The sequence below is a fragment of the Letharia columbiana genome (genome assembly GCF_014066305.1).
Source record: "Letharia columbiana isolate WasteWater2 chromosome Unknown Sc0000042_s0, whole genome shotgun sequence".
Lineage (NCBI taxonomy): Eukaryota > Fungi > Ascomycota > Lecanoromycetes > Lecanorales > Parmeliaceae > Letharia > Letharia columbiana.
Window position 1 is genome coordinate 287623 of NW_023501086.1, and position 17811 is coordinate 305433.

General features: G+C 51.0%; 10 protein-coding genes across 10 annotated transcripts; 5 read left to right on the forward strand and 5 right to left on the reverse strand.

Annotated features, from left to right (window-relative positions):
* Positions 1-957: 957 nt before the first annotated feature.
* On the reverse strand, positions 958-2326 carry HO173_009703 (uncharacterized protein; the record flags this gene model as incomplete). The annotated part of the gene is made up of 6 exons (XM_037311592.1): positions 958-1261; positions 1324-1354; positions 1407-1471; positions 1523-1640; positions 1702-2071; positions 2147-2326. The coding sequence occupies 6 exons, from the start codon at positions 2324-2326 to the stop codon at positions 958-960; spliced, it is 1068 nt and encodes a 355-aa protein (XP_037161539.1).
* Positions 2327-3864: 1538 nt separating this feature from the next.
* On the reverse strand, positions 3865-4275 carry HO173_009704 (uncharacterized protein; the record flags this gene model as incomplete). The annotated part of the gene is made up of 1 exon (XM_037311593.1): positions 3865-4275. The coding sequence occupies one exon, from the start codon at positions 4273-4275 to the stop codon at positions 3865-3867; it is 411 nt and encodes a 136-aa protein (XP_037161540.1).
* Positions 4276-4689: 414 nt separating this feature from the next.
* Positions 4690-5708, reverse strand: HO173_009705 (uncharacterized protein; the record flags this gene model as incomplete). Its single annotated transcript, XM_037311594.1, has 2 exons — positions 4690-5496; positions 5676-5708. The coding sequence occupies 2 exons, from the start codon at positions 5706-5708 to the stop codon at positions 4690-4692; spliced, it is 840 nt and encodes a 279-aa protein (XP_037161541.1).
* Positions 5709-5790: 82 nt separating this feature from the next.
* On the forward strand, positions 5791-8150 carry HO173_009706 (uncharacterized protein; the record flags this gene model as incomplete). The annotated part of the gene is made up of 2 exons (XM_037311595.1): positions 5791-6745; positions 7990-8150. 2 exons carry the CDS (start codon positions 5791-5793, stop codon positions 8148-8150), a joined length of 1116 nt encoding a protein of 371 aa, XP_037161542.1.
* Positions 8151-8622: 472 nt separating this feature from the next.
* HO173_009707 (uncharacterized protein) lies at positions 8623-9291 on the forward strand (the record flags this gene model as incomplete). Its single annotated transcript, XM_037311596.1, has 1 exon — positions 8623-9291. The coding sequence occupies one exon, from the start codon at positions 8623-8625 to the stop codon at positions 9289-9291; it is 669 nt and encodes a 222-aa protein (XP_037161543.1).
* A 216-nt stretch (positions 9292-9507) lies between these two features.
* Positions 9508-10601, reverse strand: HO173_009708 (uncharacterized protein; the record flags this gene model as incomplete). The annotated part of the gene is made up of 2 exons (XM_037311597.1): positions 9508-10158; positions 10212-10601. The coding sequence occupies 2 exons, from the start codon at positions 10599-10601 to the stop codon at positions 9508-9510; spliced, it is 1041 nt and encodes a 346-aa protein (XP_037161544.1).
* Positions 10602-11181: 580 nt separating this feature from the next.
* Positions 11182-11895, forward strand: HO173_009709 (uncharacterized protein; the record flags this gene model as incomplete). Its single annotated transcript, XM_037311598.1, has 2 exons — positions 11182-11475; positions 11524-11895. The coding sequence occupies 2 exons, from the start codon at positions 11182-11184 to the stop codon at positions 11893-11895; spliced, it is 666 nt and encodes a 221-aa protein (XP_037161545.1).
* A 357-nt stretch (positions 11896-12252) lies between these two features.
* HO173_009710 (uncharacterized protein) lies at positions 12253-13678 on the reverse strand (the record flags this gene model as incomplete). The annotated part of the gene is made up of 2 exons (XM_037311599.1): positions 12253-13199; positions 13252-13678. 2 exons carry the CDS (start codon positions 13676-13678, stop codon positions 12253-12255), a joined length of 1374 nt encoding a protein of 457 aa, XP_037161546.1.
* A 2151-nt stretch (positions 13679-15829) lies between these two features.
* HO173_009711 (uncharacterized protein) lies at positions 15830-16447 on the forward strand (the record flags this gene model as incomplete). Its single annotated transcript, XM_037311600.1, has 1 exon — positions 15830-16447. The coding sequence occupies one exon, from the start codon at positions 15830-15832 to the stop codon at positions 16445-16447; it is 618 nt and encodes a 205-aa protein (XP_037161547.1).
* Positions 16448-16804: 357 nt separating this feature from the next.
* HO173_009712 (uncharacterized protein) lies at positions 16805-17681 on the forward strand (the record flags this gene model as incomplete). The annotated part of the gene is made up of 3 exons (XM_037311601.1): positions 16805-17380; positions 17470-17511; positions 17571-17681. 3 exons carry the CDS (start codon positions 16805-16807, stop codon positions 17679-17681), a joined length of 729 nt encoding a protein of 242 aa, XP_037161548.1.
* Between the last annotated feature and the right edge of the window lie 130 nt (positions 17682-17811).

Below are 17811 nucleotides of genomic sequence, written 5' to 3' on the forward strand. Positions count from 1 at the left end.
CCGTTCTGGCCACGCATTCCAAACTTTTCTCGATGCCCGACACGCCAGGCATCATCACGATTGGCGGTTGCTCAGCTGTGCTACATACCTACTTCCTTGCCCTGGAGTGGTGGGCCGGCATCACCAAGCCTTGGGGATGCAGCTAATGTGGTCGACGCTCTCGTGGGAAGCCATAAGCCTCACTCACGGTCCTGTTCGTGGCTGCAAGAGGAGCGAGCGATCATCGTTCCGAGACTCCTTCCACCAAGCAACGAACCGGAGCAGCCCGGAACCCTTCCATCCTTTTTCCCCATCGCACGTCCCTACAAGCTCCCCAGCTCCTCCCAAACCGTCAACGGCGTATCGCCTCTTGAAAGCGGCATGCGACCTCTTTTGAAGCGGCATGCGACCCTCGACTGTCCCTTCGCTCTCGTCGCCATCAAAGAAATGGCTGATCTTGGAATCAATGCTTGCGCTAGTATCGTAGGCTCTAAGTGAGCATAGAGAGTTCACGCTTTGAGCAAGTGTATATTATCAAACGCTCCCTTCAAGGAGCTACTTGAATCGCGAATCAGGGGCGCGGCTGCTCGGCCGGCAGTCGGAGAGGTGGATGACTTGAGAAGACTCAGAGGTCGGAGAGTCGATACGCTCTGTCCGTTGCCAAACGTGGCCCTCCTCTGTGTTCCTGCAATCCGTTATTCTGGCTTGATACCGGTTTCTTGCACAGTTTTCAAGACGTCAGAGCCCTCTACTGTCGCCCTTTCAGGCATTCTGTATCGCATACGTACCAAAATCAGGATTGTGAAACTCGTAAATTAGCGCTCCTTTCGTTAGGCAGCAGCACTGGGTTGAAATTGCTCGAGGATCGAACTGAAAATCATCGTATGGAAGAGGAAAAGGCCTTTTTCTTATTATCATACAGTAGTCACTGATCAGATAGAGCATGAGGTAAACCAATCGTTTCATCAAAGCAGTCGATCAGCGTCCACCACCCATGATAAAGTACGGCTTTTCCTTCAGCGGGCTCTGCGGCTGGACGTCGTCGTGCGGATGCAGCCCCATTTCCAAACTCACGCTGGTATCACCCACGCTAGTTTCCTTCGACTCGTCCCTCCACCCCGGCGACACTGCAGCGCGTGGGGTGTTGCTGGGCCACATGCTCTGTTTGCTGACGCCCCCGGTGTTGAATCGTATCTGCGATGCTAGCCTGCCGCGGAAGAAGAGGTAGAGAGGGCGTATGACCGGCGCGTTGGCGCAGACGATGCCGATGTTGACTTCGGGTCTAGCGATGATTAGCTCGTGTGAATACCAAGGGGCGGAGGTTCGGTGGGCGGGGTGGCTTACAGTCTCCAGCCGACGCCTGTGGTGGCAGCCCCTGCAACTGTTAACTTGATCTGTCTTTACGTATAGCGACCGCAGTAACTCACAAGTCAGGTCTGGGTTCGTGACGGAGCCAGATAGGGCGGTCCGGACAGTACAACAGACGGCAGTGCTGCACCTGGTCAGTAGAATGACTTTCTGTATGGAACACTAGCCTACATACAAGACACCAAGGCCCATGAGCAGGCACAAGCCTACCTTGGTCCGTAATCCGATCTGGAGGTTTCGTAGGAAGATCGCCGGAAGAGCGGCCAGTATGAGGTCGGATATTATTGAAAGGACTGTTGACGTCTGTGATCAGAATGTAATGCTTGCGTTATTACTGTTTGAAATTCGACTTACTGCCTTGTGCAAGGACAACGGATTCGACCTGATGATTCGACAGACACGCTCCATTGACGCCAACATCCCAGTACGCTCTGAGAGGTCTGCAGACTCCGAGGAACAAGAAGATGCTCACTGCAGTGAAAAGAGTAATGCAAGATATTACAACGTGCATCCCTCGAACCACTTGCTTGGTGTCGACTATGCGGAGAAGGAATAGACAAATCGAGATTTTCATGAGCGCTAGAGTAATGAACGTCTGGATCCAGTCGGCCCAGCCCAGGACCTGGAACAGTCGTCGTTGAGCAGAAGTCAAGTAGTACTCGTGTCTTCCCAGTCCGTTGAGAACCTCCGCCGTAATCAACCCAGCGCCGAACAACGACGTCATCTAGTCAAGGTTGACACGTCAATGATTGTGCGCTACGAACGAGGATATATCGCTACAACGGGAGCGGGCCCTTACCATGGCGGCGACTGCAACATAATCGTCTCCTCCCAAGTTGTGTGTAATCCGTGAGCGGACCCACACGCGCAGCATCGTGGAGATGAATGCACACGCAATGAAGGCCCAGCAAATCGCCAGAATAGCCCATCCTTTATCAACATCGCCATCGGGAGGACGTGTAAAAGTCTCTTGCTTCATGATTCTTGGAGAGTTTCATCCAAACTCAAAGCAGGCGAATTGCAGTAGAATAGTTCTGCTGCACAGCTTGTTTCGAGTATCATGCGAAAATGAATAGATAGACAGGGAAGGTCGTGATTTTGTCTATACGACCGTCCATATGGCACACCACGAAATGGTCAATGCGGAGCCCATGGCTTAGATCGCCACACAAATCTCATGCACGGGATTGCTTTCAGATGTCGACAAGCACGTGAGGATATGTCCGAGCGGCCGCGTTGGTGGCGGTTCAAAATCCAGGGGCAGTCCCATAATTGTAATTTTATTGGTGCTCTAATACCGATCTTAGCACCGAAGCTACGGTCGCATATATGGTAGTCGATGGAGACGGAGAACAAATCTCGAAATATGAGAGTGTCTTCACGCCAGATCTTTCTGTGCCGTGCCGTCTGCATCGTTTGTTTCCCACGATTGTCACATTCGAGCCGAGCCGACGACATACCTCGTTTGAGAAACCTTGGCGGTAGTATGAGGTCGACGTTGTGTATCGAGGCTGTTGTGGATCTGAGTAAGATCAGCATCATGAAGCAGTATGGGCTTCTGAGCTCTTGGAGAAGCGCACCAACTGCGTGTTGTCATCCTTGGCCAAGCCAGCAAGGTCAGCGGCCAAAGTTGATCTTAATACCAAATGGACTTATATGGCGTCAAAGGGAAGCAGGCTGATTCAGACGCTAAGCATGGACGTTCCTGGTGAAGGATGCGGGGTAGCCCGTAACAAAAAGGTCTGCTATTGGTGCGCTTTGAATTTCGGAGAATTAGTTGACGATCCTCGGGAAATAAATCGATGCCGGGGTGCATGATGCATGGAAGAGCCAGACTTCTAACAAATGACAAGTTGTAGAAGCTCTTCTAGCTTGCATCTAGAAGAGCGTGTCGCAGCATATCCTGCGGAATGTCACCTCGTTGCCCGTGTAAGAGAGCATCGTCATAGCTTGACGATGAAGCTATGACGATGCGGTTTCCGTCCAACTGCCCAGCGGCCAGCGCCAATGACGCAGAGTCCCTGTAATGTCTTTATTACCAAGCCCATGGAAACAGGCCGCTGTGGGTGTCCTAGTCTCACGGAAAAGGCAACTTTCCGCGACAGCATACTTGTCATGCCGCGTATTATTACCATGGTCCGATACCCGTGAAACGATGACCGTCAGGTGAATGACCCTGTGGTACTCATACAACCTTGGGCCAAAGTTAACGGAGCAGTGCCTCGACATTTCGCTGTGGATGAACACTGTCCTTGGATCATAGCACACCCCATGTTCCCAAGGGATCTTCACCGCCACCATGCTCTCGCCGTTGCCGTTGCAGCTTCGTGACTCTTCTGACTAATAAGCCTACCGATACTGGACCGATGATAGTACAGAGGACAACTGCCCATATCACCACAAGATAGATTATGGAGCCACTGTCTTCTCAAGCTGCTAAGTCATACTGAGAGGCAAAGATCCCTGTACTCTCTGCTAAAGCTGCGATGAGAAATCCGATCTCTCCTCTGGCCATCATTACTGTTCCGACAATAGAACCGGGATAGAGGGAGCGCGGCTTTGTCGTCGAAATGGTCGCTTTTGGAGATATAGGCAGTACAGAGCTAGAGTTTGCGAGGGTCCGTCGCTGGACTGTCTGGGGCCTTGTTCGCTATCCGTGGCGAGAGCGATGCGAACATCGGGCATAGGTTTCGATCCTGAATCGTTGGCTGTGTTCCTTGCCTCTGAATTGGAGCACTTTGCAGATTTTGCCAATCCCAAGCAGCTCCATTGTGGTCCATTCAAATGGCTCAGGAACGCCTTGATTTTTGTCATCATAGTGCCAGGGGGAGCAGCAATGCGGATGAGCCATATGCCTGTCACAAGCTTCCCGATAAGCATCAAAATCGTAAAGATGATACCTCGCCAGACCACTGCACCGGTGAACATGCGCGTGACCGGGATGGAGAACCCTATCGAAGTCTGACACATGCAGTCAGCTTTTAGACCCCAGACTGAACCGAAACCATTGGCACTTGCAAAGAAGGACGGCTTCAGAACCCTTGCGACAGGCTGCTCAATGAACTTCCCAAAGATGGATACTCCGCTCAGAGAGCCTTGCGCCTGCACTGTCTTGCGGTTCCGTCCATCTGGCTCTTGGATTGCTTGAGTAATAGCGACCCCGGGCACGTCCAGCTGTTCGCCTCTGTCTGTCCTATCGTCAGGGGCGTGCCGACTCTCATTCGTAGTAACACTACTTTGGTTGTGGGCAGCTTGTTGTACCGATCTCCTCACAATTAACTGCGTCACCTCGATACGCTCACTCTTGTCGACGTCACCTAGTTGAGCCACCTCGGAAATGTATCAGCTGATTGAAGCACCAGCAAGGTAAGCTGCAAACAGGTTCGAGGTACCTGCATAGCTTGCAGCTGCCACGATACCAAAGAGCAGAGTTGTATGGGTGACAAGTGTAGCCTTATCGGGCTGCTTCCGGATAGCACGCATCACTGCTGATGAACTAGGACCACCGATCAATAAGGAGATAGGCTTGACCAGATAACGGCAAGTCAAAAGCACAAAGAGCACCAGCCCGATGGAGACAAAGATGGGTCTCACTACAGTAATGGCGTGGAAAGAAGAGGGACCCGACCCCAATTTGGATATGACCTCAACGAGCACGAGACCGACAAGATCATCCATCATAGCTGCGCTCGTCAAGACAGTACCAAGTCTCGTGTTGTTCAAGCCGCTAGTATTCAGAATAGTAAAAGTTGTGCCCAGACTTGTGGAGCAGAGAGCTGCTCCTGCAGCAAATGCCTGCAAGGGCGTGGCAGATGCGAGGCTTCGCAGGCAGAAGGCAAAGGCAATCGGCAAGCAGATGCCTGTCAAAGCCACCAATATGGAAAGACCGGCGTTTGCTTTTAGGGATTTGAAGTTTGTGTTCAGGCCGCCTTCATAGACCAGAAGGATGAGTCCAAGGTATCCTAACTGCACGATGGCTTGTTCAGTGCCAAAGGCTACGCCAACTAGCACTTGGCCAATAAGGCCGCAGTATATGAGGCGGTCCAGGAGGTGGTTGATGACATTTAGAGAAATGATGAGAGAATGAGGATGGTATTGATGGTTGGTTCTTGATATGGCAAAGCTGCCACTGCTGCGGAGTTGTTCATCCTTACATAATGATTGAAGGTACGATTGTCAGCCAGTCTGTGTCCTACAAACCAGATTGATAAACCTCTCAAGCTGAAAGACAAGGGAAAATAAAAGATCTTTAGAAGCAGTCATGCTGTCCGGAGGTGTGAAAATCTGAGGCTGTTCTGAGGGAAAGTGTAACCGAGGGCCGTCAGAACTTGCCTCATGTGGCGATCACTACCAATACACATTCGGTAAACACCTTCAAAGCCTCCGACCTTCAGCACCTTACAAGTAACCGTGAGCTTGGTTGAAGCTACGCTGAGTACCAAGATGGCCGTAGTCCTCGATCTCTCCGACGAGCTGATCATCCTCATCATTTCCAACTTTACTAAACCCTCTCACCTGCTCCAGCTCGCTCTCGCCAACAAGAGAATCCACGCCATAGCCATACAACACCTCTACGAAAACGTTGTATTCGACCGCGCCGACTACCCTGCCTTCCCCCCTTTTATGCAGCACAGGGGCAGCGGCGTTATCCGATACGACTACAAAGCTCCTCACTCGAACGTGCTGCATCTGTCCAACATGATCCGGTCCAACACTCTTCCAGCTGGCCAAACGATCACCGCTCTTACCATCGCCGTCGATATCAACAATGTCTGCAACAAATTTCAGACCTTGCTCTCTCTACTCCTGCCTCAGCTATCTTCACTCAAGCATCTTACCCTGGAGTCAGTCTCCGACCACCGGCTCGCTTGGCAGCATGAGCATTTCTCGCTTGCGCCACTAGCGGTTGCGTTGGGCCCTGCGAGTCACACCTTGCAGAGTCTTTCCATGCATTTCTTCCTGAGCCCCGGTGACAGCGATGGCTGGACCATCGGTAGCCTCCGCCATTTTTCCGAGCTGAAGTATCTCTCCGTTCAAGGAAACGTCTTGCTGGGCCAATACGGCAACATCGCTTCTACCATGCCATCCTTGGATTCCGTCTTACCTCCAGGGCTGAAACGCTTGCGGCTGCACTGGTGCACGATGAAAGGAATCCAGAGTCTCTACGTCGTGCTTTTGGATTTCGTAAAGGCCAGCTTGAGAGTCTCTCGCAAGATGGAGGAGCTCGTGGTGCAGTTGGGTGCCAGGGCCGCCAACGAAGTCGACCAATGGAACGTGGAGCTTTTCGAAACGAGCCTGCCGAACATGAACGAGGATGCCAGGCAAGGCGGTCTGCATCTCAGAATGGCACTGGATTGGAGACAGGACTATCGCTGGGTTGCACGTTCGGCGGTTGCACGTTCGGCTTCCAATCGGGCCTTTATGGATCGGCTTCACAGGTTCATGGAGACACAGCCCGAGTCGGTTCAATAGAGCCACACTGTCATCATGTACGTAGCTTGCAGTCGATGGACGGCGCGTCTTGTTGTCATACTTTCTCCAACAGAACAGCCAGTACCAGACCATAACATAGTAATCAAGTCAATGAGGAAGCCGCATACTTGTCCGTCCATCATGAAATCGATCTTCTGCAGAGAGATTCAACCTTGACACGTCTACTTCTTTGTTTGATTCGTGGCTTGCGTACATGTCAGCTATGCGTCGGTGACCCGGTTCAGATTATGCAAAGTGAGCATTCCAGGCCCAGCTTCAGCGCTTCCTGTCACTCTGCTGCATCACATGCTACGATTTCACGTTCCTTTACGATCTATTGCCCATGTTTAACGGGGTAGATATTTGCATCCGTCGTTCAAAGAGTTATTTTCTTCGTCTTTCTTTTGCTGATAATGTTTTTATAATGGGGGGAGAAAACCCATGTCTTGTTCCTCGAGACGACGACAGAGTCTCGTTGTTCGTCGGTATCAACAATTACCTCAGTGGCTATATCTCGCCATTTGTTGACAAGACCCTCAGATAAAGTAACGGTTCTTCTTGGTAAAGCCATATTGCTGGCATCGACGCTCTAGTCCCTGGCTCGCAATGCCATCGAACTTTTCGGCGCTACTCAATCATCATGGTTCTCCTACCTCCGCTCGCTCTCCAAGTGCCGGTTCAACGTCTCCAACACTCGAGCCACCCTTGCGTCCAAGCTCGCCGGTATGATTATCATCGTCGTGTTCTATTCCGCCGCAATCTGGGCATGGTTCTGTTCTGGATCTCTCTCAATCGAAGGCTAAGAGGTGCGTCTTCGAGTTCGCGGCCAGCTTGCACGAGCTTGAGTGAAGCTTCGGACCCGGCTGAAGCTTCGATAAGACGAACTCGCTCGGCTTCGGTAACGCGGCCCTCAGGGGGAAAGCAGTCTTACTTCTACCACATGATCTTCTGAAAACAAGGGTGGGCCTTTGAGCTAGACAATGTGGCAGACATGACGTTGCAACAGCTCCGATACGTGAGGTTGGTAATTGAGCGTTCGGTGCATTCGACTCCCACTGAACGTTAAAGCAAGATATGCTTACCATTTGGCTCAGTTTCGATCGTGTAACACTTCGTCGAATGCTGCACGGGAAAGTTGGTCGCGCACTGACGTCTATCGTGAATCTGCAGATCAGTCTCTCAGATTTTCAGGCAAGAAGGAGAGAAAGGGCCATCCGATATACACATACCTGAGCGGCTCCGTTGACAGCGGCATCGCAACCCTCAATACTGCAGAGTGCGTTCAAAGGACCTCCAACCTTTACCATAAGCAGCAGCATCCACATATGTAGTCATAAGTTCCCGGGATGGAATTTGCATGGTCCTAGTCCTTATATCGACCTTGCGGACTTCGTCGAAGACCGGAAAGCTCCACGAAGCCCTGAATCCTTCTCTCCACAATGCTTTCCCGAACGGAAGACTACTCCTCTTTTGTAGTCTTCGATCACCGTGAAGGAGCTTCTTTTTGGAGGTGAGGCACCAGACTTGGCACGAGTTGTTAAGGCGTGGCGCAGGTGGGACAGCATCAAAACGTGGAGAAGGAACTGTTCAGATGGACAGATTTGAAGGGCGTCAACGGTTGATGAATTGCCGGAAAAACGGAACACTGCCCGTGATGCCGCCATGATGCGAGGAGTAATTAACGGCCTTGAGGTGGGTTGATGGGCAAAGGATCAGTTGACAATATTGGAAGAATGTTGTCAAAAACTGGTGCTTAAAAGGGCACTGGAAAGAAAAACCTGGTTACACGCAATAGTAATAGTGATGTTGAACCTGCTGGGTCATGAGATGAAGCTGTGGTTACCTCAAAACTTGCTCACGGAAATCCGATCTGACCCGAAAATACTCATTATCGTGGCTCACGAAATTTCGAAAATGCATAAATTTGCAGGCTTGAACCCTTCGTTCCACATCTTTACAACACTGCAAGCGCCCCTTATCGAAAGCTTGAACGAAATGTCGGTAGTACCATCCCTTGGTCGAGCTGTCTTGAAAATCCCACCAACCATGGCATTGCGCTGCCCAAGGTCCTTAAGCTCATGGCCACATACTCCGACCACAGTTATACAAGATCGAAGCAATATAGCAAAGCCTTTCTCTAGCGCAGCGGCAGTCTACCCAATCTTGCCCTCTGTCGAGTCAAAACACGAGTCCGAAATACCGAGTGCGACCGTCTTGTCCAAGCTTAACATCTTCGGCTTATGGCGCGACGAGCCCGAAACCAAGGAAGCCGACTATCAATTGAGCAGACACCTAGCCCGACGAGCCCAAGAAGGCCGGCGACAGCAGGGACTCCGAGTGCCACCTAAGGACAATGATGGCGGCACCAGCCTACTCAAGTTCCTGTTGGCGAAGGCGGCTTGGGAGTTGGGTCATCTCAGGAGTATGCTGAGCAGGAGGAGAATGGCACCGAGGAAGAAGGTAGAGTGGTAGAAGATGGAGGTTCACGGAGTGATGGGCAGATAGCAGATAGCTATGGCGGGGACGGGGGTGATAATGGCGGTGGAGATTACGGCGGAAGCGGTAGAGGCGGCGGTGGTGATGGTAATTGGCACAATGAGGATCAAATTTGTACTTGAGGACGGGGACTGGCAAAATCATAGACTGGGTCCGGCTCCCGTAGACTTCAAGATAGACTGATCTCCATATTCACTCAATTACTTCTCGCAGAAGTCGTTCGTGAGCCTGCATCGCTTTCTTGGTATAGCCAGCCATATCATTCCACTCCTGATCCTGTCCCGACGGTCCACCATCAAAGACCTCTGTCGAGAGCCAACCACGGAAACCAGTCTTTAATACGGCCTTTGCAAAATCAACAACAGGAAGATATCCCCCATCGAATGGCACAGGCCTCAGACACGAGCTCCACCTCGCTCTCGGTCTCATGCCGTTCTCATCGGAACTCGGGTACAAAGGTTCTTTTGGCTTGTATGCATCCGAGACTTGTAGTATGTAGATCTTTTCTGCTGGAATAGTGGCACTCAGGTTCCTTAGACTCTCTTGAAACCTTTCCTGCAGATCTTCCATCTTCACATCTCCTTCTAACAGCCCAGATTTCGTGGTAGGGTCGGCCCATTCACCTCCAGCACTCTGGAACGTATCGAGACATAGGCCGAAGTTTGGACGGTCGACCTTCTTGGCTATTTCCCAGACATCCTTCCAATCCGGAGCGTGTGTAGACCAGCACCAATTCTCGTATGCAAGGCGGAAATTGTGGGGGGCGAGTAGATCGGCGAGTTGTTTGAGATCTGAGGTGACGACGTCTCGAGAGGTGGGGATGGGAGAATCGGTAGAGCCAACCTGCAAAACGGTTGTGTCAGCCTGGCCAAGTTTGAAGCATCTGGTCCAATTACCTGCAGCATATCCGTGCCCACAGCCTCCATTATTTTAATCCAACCTTTTGCACGTCGGAAAGCGTCCTTCCGCTCTTCTGACTGCGGCTTCCAACCCTCAAAGTTCGAGAACGGCTGGAGCATCACAATTTTGAGTCCCAACTCCTCGCACATCCTCTTCACCTCCAGCCCTGCGGTGCATAACACCTCAAAGTCTTGTGGCCCTACTTCCTTGCCTAAATTCTTTGAGGCGAAAGAGAGTAGATCAGGAAAGCCAAGTTCGATGCCCTGGAAGCCGGCCGCGGCGATTGCTTCTAGCTTCTTGTCCAATGGGTGGTCAGGTGTGCCAACGGATACTGTTGCATAGCAAGTGGGTATTTTGGAGAATGAATCCTTGGAGAGGGGCATCATGTCAGCGTGTACGGGTGCTTTAGGAGAAGGCGAAAGGTTCAATCAGGTTGGTGGTAGAATGGAGATGGTAATGGGTATTATGCGGACTTGGATGCAAGAAAATGCTCCGGTGTAAGGATTCTCTTCAGTCGGGTTCTCGACGATGATGATAGGTTGTTGCCCACATCGTTATCGTCATGGCTTGTGGCGACGTCATGCTGCTGGCAAATTTTGATGCCGTCAACTCAATGGTGGGGAGTCCCGTCCCGCCAATTTTGGTGGCAACCCAAATTCTTGACGGAACATCGCCAGCGTTGGAATACGGTTGCACCGCGACATTCTTGATTCTCTTCAAAGGGTCATCAGCAGCAGTACCATCTATCGAGAATGAGAATATGCCCGCTACACGGTTCTACGGCTGCGAAACCCGAGGATTGCTAGACCTCAGGCGGCGTTTGCGGCATGTAACCTACCTCGATTACTTCATGACGCACATGAAGTAGACTACCAAACACCAAGATTCGAATAGCCTACAAATCCCATCTCGCATTCTCCAACGCTTCGCTCTACACCTTCATAGCACCTACGACCTACGATCAACATGTCAGCACTGGAACCTGTCGTAGCAAAGCTGGCAGGCGACCCTGCCCACGACGAGAACCAACGAACCATCTCCGAAGCCATTGGTGCTGATCACGGAGCCATCGACGTGTACTCCGACAACATCAAGACTGCGAGCACATTGCAAGAGAAGATTGAATGGAGGAACCAATTCACCTGGGCTCTCGCACGTCATGCTGTCAGTGAGGAGCTGACCTTGTACCCGGTCATGGAGAAGAAGCTCGGTCAAAAGGGGAAGGAGATGGCCGACGTGGACCGCGAGCAGCATATGGCGGTGTGTGTATCGGTTCAAAGGGATGAGGCCATATCTAACCGCCACTAGGTGAAGAAAGACCTCTACGAACTCCAAGACATGAGCCCCGACAACAAAGACTTCTTCCCACTTCTCGATATCCTCATGACGGACCTGCACAAGCACATTGAGCATGAAAGCAATGAGGATATGCCCAGGCTCGAAGAAATCTTGACAAGGGAGGAGAGCAAAAGTCTTGCCAACTACTTCGAGAAGACGAAGCTCATACTTCCTACACGATCTCACCCATCGGCGCCAAACAAGCCATACTTCGAGAACTTCGCGGCGATGCTGGCGGCTCCGATTGATAAATTCATGGATCTCTTGAGGGCGTTTCCGGAGGAAGGGAAGCTTGGAGATGTGTCGGCAAGTGAGGCGCCGGCAGTAGTCCAGAAGAGTTAGACTTGGATGGCTTAGGATTTCACGAAATTGGCATGATGGGTGCTCGTACAGGGTAGAATCTATTGACTACTTTGCTAAACTGACCTGATGCCTCTCTCTGAATAATTGCTTCTTACTGCATGCAGCTCCGAAAAGCCAATTGGTTCGGGGCTGAAACCCTTCTGCTTTGCCTGCCATATCTACTGTCACCATCTCATACGCAGTTTTCATATTTCAAAGACTACGCTGCTCTGCCACTATATGTTGAATGCTTGGCTTCTATGTTCTTCCAAATCTAATTACCGGAGAGGACTATCTTCTGTGGTTGATTGCGTACACATGCCGTTCGCTTCAAGGCTAAAACCATACTTTCCGGAATCACCAGTGGTCTCTGGGATATCTTTTACCCTGCATCGCAGTCTTCGCTGCTCGCGACCGGGAAGACGCCTCTGCCCGCGCAGTGGTTCCAGCAGATGGGGCCTTAGGCTTCCTCGCCTTCGCTTTCTTTCGAGGGGCCAAGTCCTCACAATTTCCAGGGTATTCGCCCATGCATGTCTCAAAAACAGTCCGAAGGCTTCGAGCCTGCTCGGTACGTCTGTGGTGGTAAGCGTCCCCAGGTGGATACGTTTGCTCCATTCGATCAAAATCTGCTCTGAGGGCCTCAATGGAAGAATAAAGACCATCCTGAATTTTGCTCCTCATCGTACTGAGATCCATCAATTCCGAGGTGGGACTGAGAGAGTTTCGAAAGCATTCGCCATATCTGTGCCTCATTAAGCTGTTGATCGACTTGACGAGAAACTCCTTCTGGGCGACCGTGAATCTTGAGGCTGGTGGATCTGTGTCTTCGTCCTCAAGGTCAATGTAGCCTTTCCCAATCTTTCGATCATCCTTCCTACCGACGTGGTGGCCAGCCTCCCGTAAAGCATCCTGCCGGAGCTCTTTCAGACCTTTGCAAGGTTGTGTCTCTGTGATGGTCTCGTCGCATTTCGGGCAAGCTACCCCGTCCATATCTTGTTCCGCTAGCTTAAAGTGCAAACGCGTCAAGCATTCACTGCAAAACACATGAAGGCAATTAGTAACCACTGGCTCATTGGGTGCATCTCCGCATTGCTGACAGAGGGTATACTCCCGCAATTTGGCCCATTTATGCTTTCGCTTCAACTCTTGAAGATGCCTGCCAAATCTAACAACGAGTTCCTCATTCACAGGACCCTCGGATTTTTGACGGGCCTCTTCTATTGTGTCATCATAGATACTGTGTTGCGCATCCGACCTGTCAGAGCCGAAGTTGCCGCTGGGACTCAGCGTTGCTGCAGATGGTGCTGTCTAAGTCTTAGCAACTGCATGAACATGAGCCTGAGCAGGGCGACATACCAGTGGACATGCAACTCGTATCATCTGTACGGACAGAGGTACTGCGACGTTTCCTTGGCTGGATAGCTAGGGCAGAAACAAGACTGGAGTCCGGTTGGGTCATCTCTGTCCGTGGGGCTGGTCCCAATGAAGAGGACGAAGAGCTATCGGCTCTTGCTTGAATGGAAGCTGAGGGCATCGATTGCGGCGTTATCGATGACCGCCAACAATACACCAGTTTTCCATCGTCGTCACAGATGTTTAGTTTTCCGCCCAAGGTAGCAGCATCATAGATGAGTGGAAGTGAGTCCAAATTGTAACCAACTCCCCCACCCGGACCACTGATCCTGATCGCATCCGTAGCGATAGTGACACTGTGAGCGGCGCCACTGATGGTAATCGTCAGCACCGAGGGGCAGATGCAATCGATGACGACCTTGTCATCCATCTAGATTGAGGGATCAGAGCAGAGCGAAGAATGGTAGTGAGTGGGCCGAATCTTCACCTTTGAATCGTTGCCGGAGTCTTCACGGTCAGGATTGCCTTGGTGATGGTTTCGTGGATGGTGGAGGAAACGTGTTGCATTCAGGTGGAGCTTGTTCTGATGTGATTGAGTGGTTATGAGAGTCTTGAATTGTTGGGATCAATGGGGTAGAGGACCGTCTGTTGTGGCTCAGGGACAAGATGAGTTGTATTCCGAAGGCAAAGTGAGGTTTGATTTGTGTACAGCAAGTGAAGATATTGGGTTAATCGGTTTTATCAAAGAGGAAGAGCCGTAGACTTATCAAGTTGAAGGGATGACTTGAAGCAAAGGTATATCAAAGTGAGGATTAATTCCCCAAGAGCTAGGGCTTCGCTTCAGAAGCTGTCTTCAGATTCAACTTAAACGCGGCTCAATTGCAAATATGACAAGCAGAAGTCTGTCCTATTCCCCTAAATGGAGCGTGTATAACCATCAAAGGTGATAAGGCGAGCGTCTTCGATGGGGCTCACGTAAATACTCCACTTGCTTCACTTTGCCATTTCTACAACCAGATTTCCTAAAACACTGCTATCAGCGTTCATCGGACATTGGGGTACGAAACATTTTTTGCCGTCCAGCGTTTTCTTCCGCATTTTTCCAGAATATCTGAGTGATTTTTCATATAGTCTAAAGGGGTTTATAGCTCGTCATCTCTCGTTTGACCGGTATTATGGCTTGATATTTACTAAACTAGCCTTCAAGAACACAAATTCTGCATTGGCGTTGGTTCCCTACGCAAGACAGATTCGGAAAGCGTGGTGGGGAATCGCTCACGACTGCCTTTTTTCTCTTCTCCCCCCCCCCCCCCTCGAATGCCCAGAGATTCAGGGAGCGATTTCCGCCCTTTTAGTGATTCTCTACGCAGAACGAACGAGGAAAGAGCTGAGGAAGAGGGCAAAAGGCTTAGGACTATCATGAAAGTGCAGCTTTTAAATAAGTGGAAGTCGAACTCATTCGATACATCCATCCCATAGCCAAATGAATGATTTTTCTCCAGAGCCTTAAGAATAGAAAGCTGGCTTGCCTTAATTCTAAGACCGAGCGTTTGGCTTAATTCACTTCACTTCACCCACTTGAGCCTTACCATAGCCGTTGTATTATAACGTTGTCGAGAACTCCGTCGAACATAGCGTGGGCACTGCCGGAATCTATTGACCCTCTCCCTTAGCAGACCGAACGTCGAGACCTGGGTGAAAGGAGACGCATGAGAATCGAAAGTATATCTACGGCGATGGATGGCCACCTTGCCATGCATGCGTGATGTTCAGCATAGCACTTGCTCGTCTGGCAGAGATGCAGTTATTTGCCTTTGGTGCCTTGAGTGTCGGACTCGGATAATGGGAACAAGAGTCGTGAGCGTGAGAAGAGATCAAGACTGATTGATCCAAGTTTGGAAGAAGGTCATTGATGGCGAGTTGTTGGCCACGAGAAATCTGTTTTCTTTCCCTTTCCTTTTTTTCTTCTTTCTCTCTTCTCGACACGACCCAGGGAACGATCAAGCGGATGCCTTCATGCAGGGGACGGATCGTCGTTGCATGTCTCCAAGGCTCATGCTGATTACATACTTCTCCCACTCCGAGCTACTGCGGCTGACTGCCGACCTTTGCCGATATGCGCTCAAATAGGAAGCCCACAAGCGGGATGTGACGTCTTTTTGCATACACATTCTTGTGGGGAAATATTTATAGTGGTGGTGCATTGAAGATATTTTTATCACTTCGTATGCAGTGTAGCGTTCAAATAACAGAGAAGCATGTCCAGCGTTCATTGGAGGGAGTATAATAGTATCTACAAATGAGAAATGGGATTTAATTTCTGGAAGGATGATGACTATGAATACGAAGTCACCAGATGAAGTGAGACAGAGAAGGATCGAGAGTTTGCGCAAGATACGAACAAGTTCGCCTGAGATGATGATGTGAGATGCGTTCTCGGCATTCGGGATTCGTGTAGGCGTGAAAGATTTATAAGAAGAACCCACAATGCCTATGATTTAGAACCCAGTCACACCCAGATATTACCTCCCAGATCACAGATAGTCTCCCACAAGTCTTCCACTTCTCTCAAATCATCAACATGATCCCCGGAATCATCATCGCCACCCTCCCTCTCCTCGCAGCCGTCACCGCTGCTCCTCAAGGTAACGCAACTCCTCCGACTGCTCCCCCATCTACCACCACCACCACCGCCACCCCAAGCTTCACTCCCGTCGGCGTCGAGTATTATCTCCAAGCTCAACCTCTCAACGAGAACCCAAGTGACGTCGTCAACAACTACGTCTCAACCTACCATTCCGGTGCGGGCACGAATAACGTCACGCTCATCGCTCAGAGCGCAGCCACCAAGGCTTTCCTGAATCCAGTTGGCGGATACCAGGAGTTCGACCTCGGAACGAGCTATCCGTGGGGGTTCGCCATGGGAGGGGAACTGGGAGTGGAAACGGGAGGGGAAACGGCGATCAAGGGGGCCTATCTTGTATCTATCGATGTTGGTGTCGGTGATGCCGGGTTCTCCATTCCTAGCACGGAGGTTGGATTGACGTGGAACAGTACCGCGTTTGGAGGCTGGCTGGCGTGTAATATCACGGGGCAGACGACTGGGTTGCAGCTGTTCTGGTTGAATAGGACGGAAGAGAGGAGAGGGAAGGCGCCGGAGGGCTGTGAGAGGGTGAGGTTGGCGCCGGAGTATTTTTAGAAGTGCCCCTGTGAGGGGAGGCGGAAAGGACCAGGGAATCAGATGGTCGAAAGGAGAGGCTTACGAGGGGGGAATTGGGGTGATAATAGCAAACTGGCTAATAGGTATGGCAAAATAAAAGCAGGAATAATCAAGTAATACGTTTCGGGGGGTTTTTTCGATCTTTAGAGCATGGCATAACCCGAAGAAAAAGCACAATCCAATCACCGCTGATACTACCAGTGACAGACCACGGACACGACATTATACTTTGAGCATGTCTTATACCATAGCGCCAAAGTCCATAGACAAGCACAAGTCTTCCACCAAGCTGTCCTCGAGCATAGCATCGGTTAAAAGCTGGCCCTGGTACTGCCCATGAATGTATCATTCCCAAATGTCCGACATACAAAATCCCGAATCGCGCACAACGGCGGTGGCGACACCAGACTTCGCGACAGCTACGCCCCGCGTACCACTTCCATGTCCTGGCATACAGACAGTAGTGCGAACCCGCCGCCACCGGGACTCATCTTCCTGTACATGCTCGAGTGCCCAGACGTCGGCGGGGACACGGTTTCCGTCAACACGGCGGAGGCGTACAAGATACTTTCCCGGCCTTGTGCGGAGAGATTGCAGGGGTTGAAAGCTGAGCATAAAGTTGGCACGGGTGTTAGTAGTGTTCTCCCTGTTGTCCGAACGCACCTCGTCACGGGAGAGAAGTGTCTCGTCGTCAACCCGCTATGTCCGTCATTGTCAGATCAGATCAGCTTCCCCGTCCCCCATGCTGAAAATATGGTCTCACTTGCCTCAGATACTACAAACATTATTGGCTTCAAGAAGGAAGAAAAGCGACACTCTGCTCAAGTTCTTCTTCGAGCATCTCGCCTATTCCCAACAATGTCAGGTCCGGGTTCAAGTGGACCGTCCGAGGACACTGTCGTCATCTTCGATGTAAGTGTGCCTCTCATCCCACTCCACACCCTGATTTTGCCGCTCCATCTCGGAAACCATACCCGAATGCAAGCTGACTATTCCTCAAGAACAGAGCCACGGCCCACTCGGCCATCTTTGACTTTATCGACGTACGTACCGCCTCTAGTCTTTCCCCCCCCCCCCCCCACACAGGAATGATGGCTGTAAGACCAACGCCGCCATCTCGCACGGCTGTCTCCGGCAGCGGAGAAGCTTTATGAGACTCCACTACCCGAATCAGCGGGAATACGAGGAGGGTTCTTGCCCTCTATGGCGGTAATGGAGCCATGGGTGTTGCTCAGGCGGAAGCTTCGTCCAACATGATCTCGTCAGCGAACAGTTTTATATGCATATGCGTGGCTCTAGCTTTGAACTGACCTGCTGTACGGATGCCAAAGCTTTCGGTTATA